Source organism: Lontra canadensis, unplaced genomic scaffold (genome assembly GCF_010015895.1).
Source record: "Lontra canadensis isolate GAN:19392208 unplaced genomic scaffold, GSC_riverotter_1.0 scaffold40, whole genome shotgun sequence".
In the NCBI taxonomy this organism is placed as follows: Eukaryota; Metazoa; Chordata; class Mammalia; order Carnivora; family Mustelidae; genus Lontra; species Lontra canadensis.
The window spans coordinates 11,860,809-11,880,285 of record NW_022631034.1 but is presented as its reverse complement, the minus strand read 5'-3'; the positions used below and the strand labels follow the sequence as shown (position 1 = coordinate 11,880,285).

The following is a 19,477-nucleotide window of genomic DNA, read 5'->3' as shown; positions in this document are numbered from 1 at the left end:
ATTTCACAATGAAACTGGAAAAGAAAAGCTCTCTTCCTTTTTGGGTCACAAGACTGAATGAATGTCAGCTTGGATTCAGATTGTTTAAGATTTATCAAGAATGCTAGCCTGAGAGAATGACAGCAAGAGACACAAAGAAGGAACCAGAGAGTGTGGGCGTATGTGTGTGCGTGTGTGCGTGCGCGCGTGCACACACATGTGCACGTGTGTGAGAGAGAAAGAGAATAGCTTTTGAAACTCTAGATTCAATCATTTCTGAGGCAGTTCAGTTCAACCCCAGCCTTTTATATGGTTTATTTTTTTAATCATGTAATTCAGGTTGAGTTTTATCACTTGTAACTAAAATAGTCATAATTGACAGAAAAATCAAACTATAGTTCTTGTCAGCTTTAATCCCCTCAAACTCTTACCAATATTGTCACATCTTAAAAGAGGGTTTCAGATATTAAGCAAACCAAAAAATGGCCTCAGTGTAAAGAGTACACCATTAACTGGAGACCCAAAGAGAAGATCAAATAATTTGGAAATAAAATAAGAAGGCAAAATTAAGATGATGTGGGTGAAGACCAAATAATGCTGACAAAATAAACTTTTCCAAAATCACACACCCACACTTAAGTTAAATTCAGACTTTGTAAGAAGAAACTTTGATTTTTCACAGATACAGAACATAAATCCAAAAGAAATTATGTTCATTTTTTCCACCATTAATGGCTTTAAAGCCCACTGTTTCTAGTTATTTGCAGGCATTATGATTTTCCATATGTATCTTCAACACAGACATAAATAAAACATGCCCCTTCTGTTTCAGCTACTTCTCTTTTTCCTGTGTTTTCTTATTTTTCAATTTTCAATCTTCTATGATGAGATAAAAATTATTAGTATGTGAAGGGTTCACATATTTTTTTCCTTCTTTTACACAGTCGATGGTTCCTCTTCTTTGATCTCTGAGAAAAGAGAAACAAAATATTCTTACTGGATTATTTAGGGAAAAGCAAGCATAAGGAGGAAGAACATTGGGCTACTGGGGGGTCTAAGCCAACCAGCCCTGACTTTGGGAGTGCATGCTCCATGAAGAAGAGAAGACATGAAGAAATCAAGATGGTAGAGTCAGTAGTAGCATGAGAGTTTCTTAGCAGTTTGCAAGTGAGAGAGAATAAAGAAGATTTGATATTCTAATTTTATTTCTCACAAACTAAAATAAAATTTGAGTATAAATTGAAACTTCTGTCTTATTTTTTTTAAAGATTTTATTTATTTATTTGACAGACAGAGATCACAAGTAGGCAGAGAGGCAGGCAGAGAGAGAGGAGGAAGCAGGCTCCCCACTGAGCAGAGAGCCCAATATGGGGCTCGATCCCAGGACCCTGGGATCATGATCATAGCCAAAGGCAGAGGCTTTAACCCACTGAGCCACTGAGGCGCCCCTCTGTCTGATCTTTGACTGAAACCGTGCAGCATGTATTCTTGAGAGAATCTGAGAGAGAATACATGCAATGCTAAAATCTGAGGCCATAAATATGAAAGGCACATATGTCTACCTAGCACTGACTACCTGGCATTGAGAAACTCTGAGGCGGAAGACACATCAAAAAAGTCAAATCACAGGATATAAAATCAATGCACAGAAATCAGTCGCATTTCTCTACACCAACAACAAGACAGAAGAAAGAGAAATTAAGGAGTCCATCCCATTTACAATTGCACCCAAAACTATAAGATACCTAGGAATAAACCTAACCAAAGAGACTAAGAATCTATACACAGAAAACTATAAAGTACTCATGAAAGAAATTGAGGAAGACACAAAGAAATGGAAAAATGTTCCATGCTCCTGGATTGGAAGAATAAATATTGTGAAAATGTCTATGCTACCTAAAGCAATCTACACATTTAATGCAATTCCTATCAAAGTACCATCCATTTTTTTCAAAGAAATGGAACAAATAATCCTAAAATTTATGTGGAACCAGAAAAGACCGCGAATAGCCAAAGGAATATTGAAAAAGAAAGCCAAAGTTGGTGGCATCACAATTCCGGACTTCAAGCTCTATTACAAAGCTGTCATCATCAAGACAGCATGGTACTGGCACAAAAACAGACACATAGACCAATGGAACAGAATAGAGAGCCCAGAAATAGACCCTCAACTCTATGGTCAACTAATCTTCGACAAAGCAGGAAAGAATGTCCAATGGAAAAAAGACAGCCTCTTCAATAAATGGTGTTGGGAAAATTGGATAGCCACATGCAGAAAAATGAAATTGGATCATTTCCTTACACCACATACGAAAATAGACTCAAAATGGATGAAGGACCTCAATGTGAGAAAGGAATCCATCAAAATCCTTGAGGAGAACACAGGCAGCAACCTCTTTGACCTCTGCCGCAGCAACATCTTCGTAGGAACATCGCCAAAGGCAAGGGAAGCAAGGGCAAAAATGAACTATTGGGATTTTATCAAGATCAAAAGCTTTTGCACAGCAAAGGAAACAGTTAACAAAACCAAAAGACAACTGACAGAATGGGAGAAGATATTTGCAAACGACATATCAGATAAAGGGCTAGTGTCCAGAATCTATAAAGAACTTAGCAAACTCAACACCCAAAGAACAAATAATCCAATCAAGAAATGGGCAGCAGACATGAACAGACATTTCTGCAAAGAAGACATCCAGATGGCCAACAGACACATGAAAAAGTGCTCCATATCACTCGGCATCAGGGAAATACAAATCAAAACCACAATGAGATACCACCTCACACCAGTCAGAATGGCTAAAATTAACAAGTCCGGAAATGACAGATGCTGGCGAGGATGCGGAGAAAAGGGAACCCTCCTACACTGTTGGTGGGAATGCAAGCTGGTGCAACCACTCTGGAAAACAGCATGGAGGATCCTCAAAATGTTGAAAATAGAACTACCCTATGACCCAGCAATTGCACTGCTGGGTATTTACCCTAAAGATAGAAATGTAGTGATCCGCAGGGGCACGTGCACCCGAATGTTTATAGCAGCAATGTCTACAATAGCCAAACTATGGAAAGAACCTAGATGTCCATCAACAGACGAATGGCTAAAGAAGATGTGGTATATATACACAATGGAATACTATGCAGCCGTCAAAAGAAATGAAATCTTGCCATTTGCAACAACGTGGATGGAACTAGAGGGTATCATGCTTAGCGAAATAAGTCAATCGGAGAAAGACAACTATCATATGATCTCCCTGATATGAGGGAGAGGAGATGTAACATGGGGGGTTAATGGGGTAGGAGAAGAGTAAATGAAACAAGTTGGGATTGGGAGGGAGACAAACCATAAGTGACTCTTAATCTCACAAAACAAACTGAGGGTTGCTGGGGGGAGGGGGATTGGGAGAGGGGGGGTGGGGTTATGGACATTGGGGAGGGTATGTGCTATGGTGGGTGCTGTGAAGTGTGTAAACCTGGAGATTCACAGACCTGTACCCCTGGGGAAAAAATAAATATATGTTTATAAAAAAAAAAAAAAAAAAAAAAAAAAAAAAAAAAAAGCATTGCCTAAAAAAAAAAAAAAGTCAAATCATAAAAGGCAAAACATAAGTCTCAAGAAAGGGGCAAGTAAGCAAAGATCATATCTGATCAGGAACAACGCTGATCCAATCGATTTCTAGGTCCCAAGCAAAGAAGCACATTTTGAGAGAAGAGGGCAAGGATACAACTTGGAGTGTTCACACAGTAGAAATGACAGAAATGTATCATTTCAAAGATTCTATCTTTAGACATGGGGGGAAAGAGAAGTAGTGCAAATTCCTAGGATGTACCCTAAGGGTGGGGAAATCAGGAAATGTGAGGGGGGAGAAAACACACCCAGCCAGTGAGTTACAGGGTAGGACTCCTCACAAGATGGTGACCTACAGTGACACAGTGAACTTCCACGTACCCAATAGATCCAAGCGGGAGTAGCCATACAGCTGACACCTTCAAATGTCAATACCATCAAATATCTACCTGTTTCCTCAGGAGGCAAATTCTCTAAGAAGTCATCTGCCGCCCACAGCATCTGTCTCAGCGCAGAGAGGATCAGAACGTCCTTTACAGGGTCCAGCTCCCACTCTGAGGTATAATTACTAACCACCAAGATGTCAGAAAGAGCAAATCCAAGTTCTCTGTGGACTGTCTCTAACTGCAATAGAGAAACAGTGACCAAGACTATTTTAGGTCAATATATACCACGAAAGCAGTAACAAATAGCAGGAGCTTGGCAGTAGTATTCCTGTTGGGGAAAATAAAAATAGAGATCTGGTCCCATAAATACTTTCTTAAAGAGCTTCACAAGTCAATCTCCAGTGTCACTACCAACTTTCATCAAGAATACATATATTTCATATGAGTTAGAAATGAAACATAACTAATAGTTCCATGCAGATTACTTTGAAACTGAAGCATTTTTAATGCTTTATGCTAGTCTGCAATTTCCCTGTTTCTTATTCAAAGTTATTCTCATGATTAGTCAATTTTACTAGATTAGCTTAGTATGCTATTTTAATTCTTGCTTAGACAAATTTATCTAGGGAATGACACTGCTTGGGTTTAAAACAGGGCTCTGTTATTTCTCGTCACTGTCAAAAACACTGGCAAATACTTTACTCTCTGTGTGTTTGTTTCCTCATCTACTACATGTGGTAATGACAGTACTCATCTCACAGGGCTGTTGTAAATATTGAGTAAGAAAATTTATCACATATTTAGTGCTCAACAAATACTAGCTATCATTACATGTTCCCAACTGGTATTCCCAAATCCAGGTTCCTTTTGACTATAATCCATTCTACATGTAGTGGGAGATGAATTTTTGTGATGCTTCAGTTTGGTTATATCACTACTTTTTATAGCTGCATTATCTACAATAGCCAAATTATGGAAAGAGCCCAAGTGCCCATTGACTGATGAATGGATAAAGAAGATGTGATTCATATATATATATGTATATGAAAAATATATATATATTTCATATATATATTTCATATATATATTTCATATATATATATTTCATATATATATGAAAAATCTTGCCATTTGCAACAATATGGATGGAATTAGAGAGTATTATGCTAAGTGAAATAATTTGGAGAAAGACAAACGCCATATAATTTCACTCATATGTGGAATTTAAGAAACAAAACAAATGAGCAAAGGGTAAAAAGAGAGAGAGAGAGAGAAACTAAGAAACAGACTCTTAAGAATAGAGAGAACAAACTGAAGGTTACGGCGGTGGGGGGATGGGCTAAATACGTGATGGGGATTAAGGAGGGCGCGTGCTGTGATGAGCACTGGTGATGCATGGAAATGTTGAATCACGACATTGTACATCTGAAACTAATATTATACCATATGTTAACTCACTGGAATTTAAATAAAAACTTAAGAGAGAAAAAAATTGCTATGATTCCCCATAATGTGCCCATTACGTAAAGTCACCTCATGCAAATATAACTTCTTTATCTCCCCCTACAAGGATTCGGCCCTCCACTAAACTGAATGACTCCATGCTTCCCACTCACATTGCCTCTTCCCACACTACTGTATTGACTTGGGCTATCCTCATAGCCTGATTTTTTTTCCCCTTTTGTCTCTTCACCTCCCAAAATCCTCCTCCTCTTTGAAACCTATTTTCCAGTGACACTCCAGGAATGAAATCTTCTCCATCTCCTTTCACACAATATTTTCCTCCTCTAAACTTTTGATTTTATTTTGAATCTCTTCATAAGATTTATCATACTCATACTCTGTCAATTTTTTCCTATCCCTCTCCCCAACCCTCTCACCTCCACTGATAAAATTATAACCTTTGAGTGCAGAGAAATTGTTTTAATTATCTGTGTATCTGGTTAGCGACTATCACACTGACTCAATTATGAAAGACAATCAATAAATATTTGTTGAATTGAAGCTATTTGGGTTAAATTATAATGAATGGAATGATCTGTGTCCATGTAAAAATGAATATATATTTAATTTTTAAATTTGAGAAGTAAGTCTGAATTATCCAAGAAATTATTTTAATTCTTAAATTCAATAGGTGTCCATTTTTATTTTTATTTGCAGCAATATCTATGTGATTATAGTGACATATCCCAGAAAATGTGTCTGCAAAGAGGAACATCATTCATTACCTTAGGCTTCACAAGCATACATTTGTATATGTCTCCAAGGTCACCTCTGCTAATCAGGTCCACGCTATCCACATGAGTGAGCAAAACCACATGTGCTACACCTAGGCCAAACAGATACTTGTCACTTTGATCATTAAAGACAGCATCAGTATGTTTCAGTTAACCAGAGATCAATTATGCAACAGGCTATCTGTGAAGCAAGTTCAGAGATTTGGGAAGGTCCACCATCCCTTAAAAATGCACTGCTCAAGTACTCATTAGTATCATAGGAAATTCCCTTCATTGCTTTCCATGGTAAGAAATGTGGCTTCAAATGAAACCACCTTTTGGAAGAGATAACTAAAGAGGTAACTAGTGATACTACAATATTGTTGATTGGTCTCCTATCCCGTCCAAATGGTTGTTTTTATGGAGACTACAGAAAAGAGATCTCACAAGCAAGATGGGGGAGAATCCTCCAGAAGTCAATAGCATGTGTGAAAGCATCACAAGTAAATTGTTCTTCTATGACAATGCTAGCAAGCACCTCCCTGCACACCTCACTGGCAAGGTTTCAAATTACAGTGAGCGAGTAAATCATTCCATGCTTCTAACTTAATCAAAGCTGTGACAAACTGGCACTTTTCCCGACAGAATGGGTAATAAAGCCAAGAAAAGCCAGTATGAGGCACCTTAATTCCCCGATCCTGTCTACCTTCCCCTAAGCCTTTATGCTACCCCGCCCTACCTAACATCTTACTTCCCTGCCTGTTTTCTTACTGATATACTGTTTTCCATTTCTAATCATTTAAGGCCCAAGAGGAAATTTAGAACTTTTGGTAAATGAATCAATGTTAGGATACAGTGGTAACAGGTAGTGAAGACTGTGTTAAATTCTTCAAATATATTGATTTGTTTAATCCTTATAATAAATCTCTGAGATAGGTGTTATCCTTATACTATTTTTTTTGGTTAGGAAATTGAGACATAGAGAATTTAGGTCATGGCACAAAGTCATACAGCTGTCGAGTGCTTGATTTGTTTGAACCACACTGATGGGCCACAGAAGATTCACATATGCAATTTCTCAAATTTTTCATCCTGTTCTAAAACCATTCTACAATATAGTCTAATTAACTGCCCTCAATAGTAGAGTGGAACAAGACTCACCACACTTTATCAACTCCCTTCGAATTTTTTTGATCTTTGCCATCATGTCACGAGAGAGGTGTTCAACAGTGTTGATGTCAAACACAAGTGCCACACAATGGATTCTGTCCTTCAACAATGGGTTGTCAATATAGTTACTATGAACCGGTGTGATTGGTTTTGAGGAATTAAACTGCAAGGTAAACATAACTCAACATTTTAATTCCATGGATATTCATGAGCACATATTATATATCAGGCAGTGTGCAAGTCTCTGATATTATGAGGTTAACAATCCAGTAGAGAAGACAGTCTATGCAAGTAGCTAGCACCCCATTCCCTCGGTCACATAGTTTGCGAAGAAGCGGACATGTAATCTGGGAGCTGAAAAGTAGGGGAAGTTAGTCTGATAAAAGGAATGAGCACATGGCCAAAAGCATTCTGGATAGAACCAATGTGGGCAAGGTGGAGGTGAGAGCCTTCAGAAAGGAATGTGGTTTCACCACACAGAATGCAAGGGCTGAAAGTGGTTCAAAATGAGATGTATTTACTCTTGAACTAGCAATCCTTCTGCTGGGAATCTGTCACAGGTATGGCAGTAAAAATACAAAATGATGCATGCACAAGTCTATTAACTTCAGGACTACGTGTAGTGGCAGGATTCTAATGTACCAATAACACAGAGTAGTTCATGACTTCTCTAAAAAGAGGAGAACCACAGACCTGTATTTTCTTGTATTGTAAAAAAGGAAAGTACACCATAAATTTTTATATTTATTTTAAGATTTTATTAGTTATTTGACAGACAGAGATCACAAATAGGCAGAGAGGCAGACGGGGGTCGGGGGGAGAAGGCTGAGCAGAGAGCCCGATGTGGGGCTCGATATCAGGACCCTGGGATCATGACCTGAGCTGAAGGCAGAGGCTTTAACCCACTGAGCCACCCAGGCACCCCTTATATGGTTATTTATAAGAAAAAGGAAGAAATGTATTTGAAGGGCCAGAGAAAGGAAATAGATTCTTTGACTACACCCTATTTTGTAAAGTTGACTTTAGACTATATTTCAGTACACCAAACCTAACTGTATGTGGTTTGGGTAAATGTTAGTTGACTAGGAAGGGTGGGTTTGATGTTTGTCATCAGAGTATTGGTGTACTTGCTATGATCTATGGATTAAATGTTAAGATGTATTAAATTTGATCCCGAGAAATACAGGGGAGGAGAAAGTGGATAGACACAGGTGATGAGCCATGATCAAAAACTGAAGAAGCTGAGTAAATGGGAATTCATTAAATTGTTTGTCTACTTTTGCATAGTTTAAAATCCCCTATAATAAAGCTGTTTTTTAAAAAAAATGAATATTGAAAAATAAACTTTCCCTCTACAAGACAATGCTGTACTAAAGAATGAAAGCCCTTGCATGAGTAGAAAAATAAAACATTTCGTGTTTCTGGATAAGAACATTTGATATGTAAAGATGTAAATCAAATTTTGATATAAAATTTTAATGTAATTTTAATCAAAACAACAACAAATCAAACACAAACAGGCTCACTTAGAAAAGTATATTGTGAAAATAGTGCAGAAAAGCAAATGCAAGAAATAAGTAATGAATATGACTTGTCCAGTGAGGTATCAAGACAGAGTTGATTGCTATGGTAGTTACAACAATTAAACGATGTGGTAATAAAAAGAATATCATAAAGGAATTGATAAATACATCAACAGAGCAAACCAATCCCTATATTTGGTAGGGAAAAGATGCAAAGACATTCAAGGAAAGATGCTGGCACAACTGACTATTCATTTGGAACAAGGTAAAGTAATGATTAATTCAAAATCTAAATGTCTATACAAAGGACTAGAAAGTTTTAAAAAAATGACAGACTAAAGTGGTTTTCTCTTTAATCCCCACTTCTCCTGTCTAGAACACAGACAGGGCTCAGTGTGAACATCTGGAGAGCATTAAGGATGAAAGCCACACATCTTAGTCCGCTTGGGCTGCAAATTACCATATTTGGTGCCATGAAGAACAAAAATTACTTCTCACAGTTCTGAGGCTATAAAGTCCAAGATCAAGGCGCTAGCAGATTTGGCCTCTGATGACAGCCCTCTTCCTGGTTTGCAGATAGCTAACTTCTTGTTGTGTCTTCATGTGGCAGAGAGAAAGATCATCTCTCTTTTTATCTTCTCTTGTAAGGACACTAATCCCATTCATGAGGGATTTACCCTTATGACCTAATCACCTCTGAAAGGCCTCACCTCCTAATACCATGACACTGGGGTTAGGGCTAGCATGTGAATTTTAGGGAAACACAAAGCACCCCATACTGAGGGTCTCATAAGAGAAAGTGAGATGGACCCCTGAAATTGATAACCTCAGAGAGTGTCCACACTGATTAAAAGCTGCCTACCCTTCAGACTTCCTGTTACATAAGAAAAATTACCTAGGTGAGTAAATCGATGTATTTGGATTTCTGTCTCACATAACCAAAGGCAATTGAATACACAACAACATTCAGAGTTGTTATAACAGCTATGACAGAAGAGTCTTTTGGTTGTTTTAATTCTTTGTAAAATAAAATATCAAAAAAGAACAAATGATCTTGAACAAATATAGTTCAAGAAAATAAATGGTAATGCATTAAATTAGATTAGAATCTGTAGTCGTCAGTAGCAAGCAAAAACAAACATTTTAAATATCAGTTATAATTTCTCAGTGATTAGCCCAATCATACCTGGTATCTGTCCGAAATGTGGCCTTTTAAGATGTAGACTATGTCATCCATGCAAAGTCCTTCTTCCTTCTCACCCAGCCCCATTGAGTCACACAGAATAAACGGTAGGGCATTGCCAGATCTCTGATCCTTAATGGAATATGTCCTGTACTACAGAGGAGAAAAAAAGCAATTTTAAGAGTACATTTTTTTAATTGCAAATGGAGATAAAGTCTACATGGAATGAAGTCAAATAATCTTCAACAAAGCAGGAAAAAATATACAGTGAAAAAAAGACAGTCTCTTCAATAAATGGCGCTGGGAAAATTGGACATACATACAGCTATATGTAGAAGAAGAATGAAACTCAACCATTCTCTTACACCATACAAAAAGATAAACTCGAAATGGATAAAAGACCTCAACGTGAGACAGGAATCCATCAGAATCCTAGAGGAGAACATAGGCAGTAACCTCTTTGATATCAGCCACAGCAACTTCTTTCAAGATATGTCTCCAAAGGCAAAAGAAACAAAAGCGAAAATGAACTTTTGGGACTTCATCAAGCTCAAAAGCTTCTGCAGAGCAAAGGAAACAGTCAACAAAACAAAGAGGCAACCCACGGAATGGGAGAAGATATTTGCAAATGACAGTAGAGACAAAAGGCTGATATCCAGGATCTATAAAGAACGTCTCAAACTCAACACACACAAAACAGATAATTACGTCGAAAAATGGGCAGAAGATATGAACAGACACTTCTCCAGTGAAGACATACAAATGGCTATCAGACACATGAAAAAATGTTCATCATCATTAGCCATCAGGGAGATTCAAATCAAAACCACCTTGAGATATATCACCTTACACCAGTTAGAATGGCCAAAATTAACAAGACAGGAAACAATGTGTGTTGGAGAGGATGTGGAGAAAGGGGAACCCTCTTACACTGTTGGTGGGAATGCAAGTTGGTGCAGCCACTTTGGAAGACAGTGTGGATATCCCTATGACCCTGCAATTGCACTACTGGGTATTTACCACAAAGATACAGATGTAGTGAAAAGAAGGGCCATCTGTACCCCAATGTTCATAGCAGTAATGGCCACGGTCGCCAAACTGTGGAAAGAACCAAGATGCCCTTCAACGGATGAATGGATAAGGAAGATGTGGTCCATATAAACTATGGAGTTTTATGCCTCCATCAGAAAGGATGAATACCCAACTTTTGTTATCAACATGGACAGGACTGGAGGAGATTATGCTGAGTGAAACAAGTCAAGCAGAGAACGTCAACTATCCTATGGTTTCACTTATTCGTGGAGCATAAGAAATAACATGGAGGACATGGGGAGATGGAGAGGAGAAGGTAGTTGAGGGAAATTGGAGGGGGAGATGAACCATGAGAGACTATGGACTCTGAAAAACAATCTGAGGGTTTTGAAGGGGCAGGGGGTGGGAAGCTGGGTCAGACTGGTGGTGGGTACTATGGAGGGCACGTACTGCATGGAGTACTGGGTGTGGTGCATAAACAATGAATTCTGGTACACTGAAAAGAAATTTAAAAAATTAAAAATTAAAAAAAAAAAGAATTTTCCAAACTACTTAACTTGAACAAAGAAGCAAAGGCTGAGTGACTTTGAATGGACATACCTTGCCAGATACCCCAGTTGTATCAGAGCCCACCAGAGCCTGGTGTGTTACATGGCCTCGGAAAACAGACTTTACTGAGTTGAAGAAGCTAGACTTCCCAGCCCCAGTGGGACCCAGGAGCAGAATCCGTATTTGGTGAACAAGGCCTCCATATGAACTGTAGGTTCTCATGTCATCCAATAATCTCTCATGGAGTCTGTTCAGACAGACAATTATAACAACAGAGAGTACATCACAAGAACTTACCATAAGTTTTCCTAGAATTCTTTTTCTTTTCTTATATATTATTATTTCTTTTTGATTAGCAACTTGCTTTCCTGTTGAAAGGACAGGGGCTCCTGGGAGGCTCAGTGGGTTAAAGCCTCTGCCTTCGACTCAGGTCATGATCCCAGGGTTCTGGGATCAAGCCCCACATCCGGCTCTCTGCTCAGCAGGGAGCCTGCTTCCTCCTCTCTCTCTCTCTGCCTGCTTCTCTGCCTACTTGTGATCTCTCTCTCTGTCAAATAAATAAATAAATAAATCTTAAAAAAAAAAAAGAAAAAGAAAAGAAAGGACAAGCAACTATCCTACTTCAAATCCTACCATAAAAGAAGAAAAAAGCAAAAATAACACAACTAAAGCCAATCAGACACAAAACCTTTCAGATTTAAGCAACCAGTTCATATAAGCCTAATAATAAATATGAACTGTGTTACGAGGATAACTTTTCAATAATAAATTTCAAAAAGCACAACATAACGTGTGACTTTTGAAGTTTATGTAAGTAGATAATTTCTAACATGTTCTTGAAGTTCATTTAAGTATCCTCTACCTACCAGCCACCCTTTCCAACGCAATTCCCTAAAGTAGTTGAAACTGTAACTTCAAGAAGTCTAAGCAAAAATGTAGACATGCTGCCAAATAATTATTTTCCTTCAAGTATATAAAAACGTTAGGAGTGCTTTCCCTTTACCCGGCAATCTTTCTGTTTTAACATTGGTATTATCAAATAGTTTTATGATTATAAATATAATTACAGTTTATTCTTGATGATCCAAAAGTTATGTTATAATCTGTTACCAATTTGACAGAACCTATAAAAAATAAGTCTAAGATAATAAACAGAATAACAGAACATTATTTTAATTGACTTATTTTATAATATACAATATATAATATTTATAATAAAAACATGATTTTAATTGACATTGACTTACTGAGTAATCCCTTTCATGATTCTTTTATCCAATAAATCTAGGGAAATAAAGAAAAATGAAAAGCACAAGTTGTTGAATGACAATTTAACTGAATGTCAATGCATTCACTAGGGTAAAATACAGAAATAGCTTTTCCATGACAGCAGCACAGTACAACGAAAGCAAGTGGAGAAAATTCTGCAAATCTCCTTAACATCTCTTTTGAAGAATCTAGTGCTAGAGGCAAGGTGGGCACTGTAAGACTAGATTGCCCACAGATCTCTTCTCACCCAATTACTCAGCAGTAGGATGTGGCTTGCGCCAACATGGGAAATGAGAACTGGGGTCCTTTCTGAATCAGAGAAGCAAGGCATAAAGGCAGGGGGACAGGCCAAGGAAAGACTGGGAATACTTTAAAATAGTTGCTCTCCATAATCCAAGAGGCTTGAAAAGGATAATATACAGAGATACAAACAAAAAAACCACAGACACCAAATCTTCTCTAAAACCTACTATCTACAGCTGGAGTTCCTGGAACTTCCAGTCCAATTGATTTTCTTTGTGGCTCCAAAGAGAGTGCAGGACGCATCCCTCACCCAATCAGAGCACAGTGAGTGGTTCAGGCAAGAGCCGAGGACTTTATGTGAACCAGTGAGACCCAGGCCCAGAATTTCACTTCCTGTGAAGAGATACTCTTCGGTGGTAGATTTAAAACTGGACGGATCAGGGGCACCTGGGTGGCTCAGTGGGTTAAGCCTCTGCCTTCTGCTCAGGTCATGATCTCAGGGTCCTGGGATCAAGCCCCACATCGGGCTCTCTGCTCAGCAGGGAGCCTTGCTTCCCTGACCCCCACCACTCTCTGCCTGCCTCTCTGCCTACTTGTGATCTCTCTCTCTCTCTGTGTCAAATAAATAAAAATAAAATCTTAAAAAAAAAAAAAAACTGGACGGATCAGCTGCAGGGTGTCTGGATGGCTTAATGGGTTCCATGACTGACTGGGTTTCCGCTCAGGTCATGATCTCCCAGTAGTGGGATGGAGCCCAGGTCAGGCTCCATGCCCCACATAGCACCTGCAGTGGATTTTCCCTCTCCTTCCCTCGCTCACTCAGCCTCCCTCTCTCTACAATAAATAAATGATAAATAAAATCTTTAAAAAAAAAAAAACTGAAAGGATCAGGTGTAGTGAAGCTGGCAATTCTCTACACTACAAAAAAATACTGTGTGAAACATTTAAAAATATGGCTACACATATGGACTGAAAACCTTTAAATGACCAAAAGTAAAAATAGTAAAGACTACATACAATGACTATAATAAAATGAGAGAAGAGTTAAGTGTACACGGAGATAAAAGCCACTTCTTGGACTTTTACAAAGCACCTCTTAACTTTAACATCCAAAAGGAAATTCAAAATCAAAACTAAATATATAGAAGATAACCAGAATATAAACACTTTATATCAATCTTGTGATAAAAGTATACTTTGTTAATAACAAGAAAGAAGGAAAGTTTTGAAAATTGAAAATAGAAACAGAAAAGACTACAGAAACAAACCTTAGAAATATTAGAAGGAATTAACCAAAATACAAGGCAAATTTTATAAGTTGAAAAAGGATAAATTAATATAGTAATTGGCTTAAACTGTAAAATAAATTACTGACTGGTCTAATCAAAGTGAACCAGATTCACAAAATATCATGCCACAGTTCATGTACCAAAATGGTTACATATTGTAACAAGAAGTGTTGGGAAAAATTTAGAAGTGACAGAAACTCTCATATACTGCTGTGGTGAGGGCAACTGGTATGACTATGTTGGAAAGCTTTGTCAGTATCCACTGAAGCTGAGCATACACCAATCCAATGACCCAGAAATTTTGTATACGTATTCTTTAAACAATATGAATGTGTGAACCAAAACACATATACACGAAGGCTTACAGATTCTGTGGATTTATGAGGCTTGTCTTCATGGGAATGTCATGTAAGCTGATTGTTTTAGTCTGCTCAGGCTGCCATACAAAATACCATAAACTAGGACAGCACAAAATTTATTTCTCACAGTTCTGGAAGCTGAGAAGTCCAAGATCACTGGGCAGCAAGGTAGATTTCATCCTGAGGCCTCTTCCCTTGTCTTGTAGGTGGCCGCCATCTCACTGTGTTCTCCTATGATCTCTTCTTGTATATTCAAGGAGAGAGAGTAAGCTCTCAAGTGTCCCTTCTTATATGAATGCTTATCCTATTGAATTAAGACCCCACTCTTAGGACCTCATTTAACCTTAATTACTTCCTTAGAGGTCGCATCTCCAAGTATAGTCACACAGGGGGTTAGGGCTTCAACATATGAGTCTTGGTTGGGGGCAACATTCAATCCATAGCACTGACATATAAATGTTCCATAATGTAACCACTCTTTAGTACGTAAGGTGACCCACAAAGTTCAAAAAAACAACAGGCAGGTTGTTTTACAATGCTGCCTGTTGTTTTATCCAGAAAGCATATGTCTAATATGCAAAGGAAGATCCTAGGAACCATGCAGAATATTCTTGTACCCTTTCTGCCTTCTCTGAGATTTCTGACTGCTTTTATCCTTATCCATGAAATGATTAGTCAAGCCTGATACTGGGTAAGATATCCGAATTGTAGAGGTCTGATTTTATAATCCACTCCCTTGTTTAGCTCAATCCCTCAAACATAATATTGAATGTAAGAGGCTAGACACACAAGAGTACACATTGTGATATGATTCCACATATATAAAATTCAAAAAGAAGAAGTAATTAGTGTTGATGAGCCAAAGTAATAGTAATCTTTGGTTGGTAATAACCAGGAAGAATCAGCAAGGAGCTTTTTGAAATGATGATAATAATCTTATGTCTTCATCCTAGTAGTAGCGACATTAGTGTGTCTAGTTAATAAAAGTTTGTTGATTGGTACATTTATCAATTGTGCATTTCTCTGTTTATGTGTTATACCTCAATAAAAGTTTCCTTAACTTATCCAGGATTGTCAACATCATGACATATCCAAGTAAACTGACCAGACATCAACAAAATTTTTAGATGTTTGAGGCAGCCAGGAAGTAAGATCTAATCATTCAAAAGAAAACAATAAAAACAAATAAGTAAGTCTGGCCCTAGGTTTTCAACAGCAATATTAGTACTGTGAAAACATTACAAATCCCCAAAGAATTGTGTACTCTGGTGATCATTCAAGTATAAAGACCACAGACAACTAGTTTGGAACATGCAAATATTCAAGAGGATATTATTTCCAGGGCCCCTTCTTTTAAATGGATAGACATAAATAACTATTTCAGAGATGAAATGTAAATGGCCAATACACATAAACTTGCTAATAATCAGGAATAAGCAAAGAAGAAAATGGGAAACCATCTTTTGACCATCAAATTGCAAATATTCCAAAGTCTGATGATATCAAATATTGGCAAGAAGACAGGGAAACAGGCATTTCTATAGCACTCTTGGGAAAAGTATAAAAGCCTTTGAGATGTGTCTATCAAAGTGCAAATGTAAATCTTTCTTAAACAACAAACCCACTTCCAGGAAGTTACTATAAAGAGTATTTTTGTGCACAGTTATATTCACAAATACATTACAAAAGCATTGTTTATAACAGCAAATATTGAAAACAATGTCCTTTAGCAGAAAAATAAGTAAATTCATTTTGGTCTTTTAATATAATGGATACAGTGGGAAATTGCAGGATCTAGTACCAGTCAAGAGAAGTTTGAGGTTTGGTTTCATTCCAAAAGAATCTCACAGTCTTTAAGTTTGCTGCCTCTCCCCGCTTCCTTCTCCTTCTACCTTCCCTCCCTCTCCCCTACCCCATCCCCCACACAAACACACTCCAGAAAATTCTGTATATGCTACTTTTGACCACGGTTGGGTCTCAGCAAAAGAGGTGTGGCCCGGGTTCAGTCTGGGTCACCCAGAGATAAGGACATTCTTTCCTTAAAGAGATGGGTTGCCTCAAATCCTCCAAACATTCAGGAGAGAACTCTGTATGGGCCTATCTGATTAAACTTACCTTCACAACGAAAAACTTCACATTCCTCAAAGGAAATAGGTTGATTTTGAGGCAGTCCAAGTTTTTTAGCTGCATCTAAGTTCACAGTCACTTTTTTTTCCCTCAGATCTAGGAGGAACCCTGAACTACTATTCCATCTTACACTATATTCATTAAGAAATGTAGGTGGTGAGCACGCACCTACATCACATTCTGAAATTTCATTCTCTTGAAAGGCAAAAAGGACAACGGGAACTGTGTCATCTCTCTTATAATTCTCTCTTATATAGGCCCCCCAAACAAAACATCCACCATAAATCACCATCAAAGTAGGCCCTTGGCCACAGCATCTCTTAAGAAAATTATATCCAGAGAATTCATGGACACTAGCTTTATAGAGAAGGGTAAACCGTTTTCCTCCAAAATAATTCTGCAGCTTCTTTTCTTGCATCGCCGTCAAACGAGTCGCCATTGCCATGCTTCTCAATCTAGCAGGAAATCAAACATACTTTCCATTAAATATTGAAAACCAGGTAACACATCCCGGCATGAAGCTTGTATATGTGCCTCTTACGTACTCTACATTACACTTAAGGTGAGTAAAAAGAGGATGAGCAGATAACAGAAAAATTAACTCGCTTTTCTTTCTAAAAAAAAATTTTTTTTAATTAAGAAAGACTATTATTGGTAAGTGGCTAGGAAAAGTGGAAAGCAGCAAGTCGTTTACCTGTTTGTAGACCCTCTACAAGGACTGAGGCTGAGTGTGGCTGCTCTGTTTGGACGGCTAAGCAGACTCAGAAATCCACACAGAACATTCTTCAGCAGCCTCCGAGGTTCAGGCACTCGGAGAAGAGGAAAATGAAACTTAGTAAGGCCCCGCCCCCTGGGCAGAGTGCCAGCTTCCTCCCGCCCAGGAGCAGGGAGGGGAGACAGGAACTGCTCCAGTTAAATTTACACAGTCGGGTCAAATAAAAACATTAGGAGAATCAAATAATTGAAGTAAGAGAGACGAAAACCTAACGGCCCACTAGATTTTTAAGCGACTTCTTTAAAGAAAAATTCAATCCGTTTCTGTATGTTGAAATACAAAAAAAAAAAAAAAAAAAAAAAAAAAGTGCTGTTAATTCCTACTCCAGGGCGCATGCCTCAAACTCATCCACTTCTCTGCTATCAATTGACTTCCTCTCATCCGGGTCCACTGTTTTCTGCATTGCTTGCTGGGGGAAGACAGATTTCTGGGGGAAAAAAAAAAAAAAAAAAAAAAAAAAAAGATTTCTGACAAGCTGTGCCAGAGGAGCCAGGATCCCAAACAGAGAACGCTGAGCTAATACTGAACGCTTTTGGAGATCAGCCAGTGTTAAGGGCCATGTCACCACCATCTGAAAACCTCCCCATGGTCAGGTCCCAATTCTCCCTGACTCAAACAAGCAGGAGATTCTTTTTCATTTTGCAGACCGTCTCAAGAACTCAGACTGAAGCGGGAGGATCTAACATCGCTTGGCAAACAGCTTTCAGTTCACTAAAGAAGCCAGGAATCTTCATGTTTGACAAATTACTTGTAACATCAATGGAATAGAAATTTTTAAAAAAAAATGGCTTAGCGCCTTAATGATAAAGAAATGAGACATGGAGATGGTAGAAAAGATCACTTGGTAGCCTCTAGTTAGCTCATATTCTTCTAAGATAGAATTGGCATTTAAGGCAGAGTTTCAAACCTGCCTCCAACCCCCCTACACACACAAATAATCCATAATTCAGGTAGCCCTTGCTCATGAATTATATCATTTGAATGAACAATCACCTTCCAGAAATTAATATTCCCAGCTCTCTTTTCCTTGAGCTTTTGGAAGACACCAACCCCCAACATGAGCTCAGAGGTGTGACAGGTCCCCTCTAAGGACTTGTGTTGGAGGGCAACTGGTGGTTGGGTTGGTTACGCGTCCGGGTCTTGATTTCAGCTTGGGTCATGATCTCAGAGTGGTGAGATCAAGCCCCACATAGGACTCCACACGAGGCATGGATCCCACTTAAGATTCTCTTTTGCCCTCTCCTTCTGCCCACCCCCCTCCTCCCTACTTGTGCATGCGTCTTCTCGCTCTCTCAAAGAGAAATTGTTTTAAAACTTCGACCATTATATTTACACACCATTATTTAACATAGCTTGTTCTTCTTGTTCTTGTTCTTCTTCTTTGCCATCTCCACCCCCATTCCTACAATCTCTACCTGCACTTTTGCTGACACTGTTATTCCTGTCCCCGAGTCTGGAACCAGCTCAAAACCATTGTGTGAGCTGTGTTGGGAAAGCATGTGGGGGGCAAGCAGCTGGATATTGGCCATAATCCTAATTCTATTGTCTGGCTGCCCCCAGTGGTCTGCATTTTTTCCAACATCACAAGATTTTGCAAAGACTTACAGGTAGTATGCCAGTTTCCACCTTGCTCAGATTGATATAATTGATATAAACAGACTCCTAACTATCCAGAACTGATGGTTGCTAGAGAGGAAGTGGGCAGGGGATGGGTTAAATGGGTGATGGGGACTAGAAAGGCAGTCGTTGTGATGTGCACTGGTTGTTATATGTAAGTAATCAATCACTAAATCCTACTCTTAAAACTCATAG

At 38.5% G+C, this 19,477-nt stretch overlaps 1 protein-coding gene across 1 annotated transcript; it reads right to left on the bottom strand.

Moving 5' to 3' along the window:
- Positions 1 to 820: 820 nt before the first annotated feature.
- Positions 821 to 17,755, bottom strand: LOC116875046 (interferon-induced protein 44-like). Its single transcript, XM_032870186.1, has 9 exons — positions 17,585 to 17,755; positions 16,879 to 17,345; positions 12,851 to 12,887; positions 11,655 to 11,850; positions 10,026 to 10,175; positions 7,308 to 7,479; positions 6,159 to 6,259; positions 3,994 to 4,168; positions 821 to 947 (listed from the first exon to the last, which is right to left on the bottom strand). Exons 2-9 carry the CDS (start codon positions 17,333 to 17,335, stop codon positions 916 to 918), a joined length of 1,320 nt encoding a protein of 439 aa, XP_032726077.1. The 5' UTR covers positions 17,336 to 17,345; positions 17,585 to 17,755; the 3' UTR covers positions 821 to 915.
- Positions 17,756 to 19,477: the final 1,722 nt, after the last annotated feature.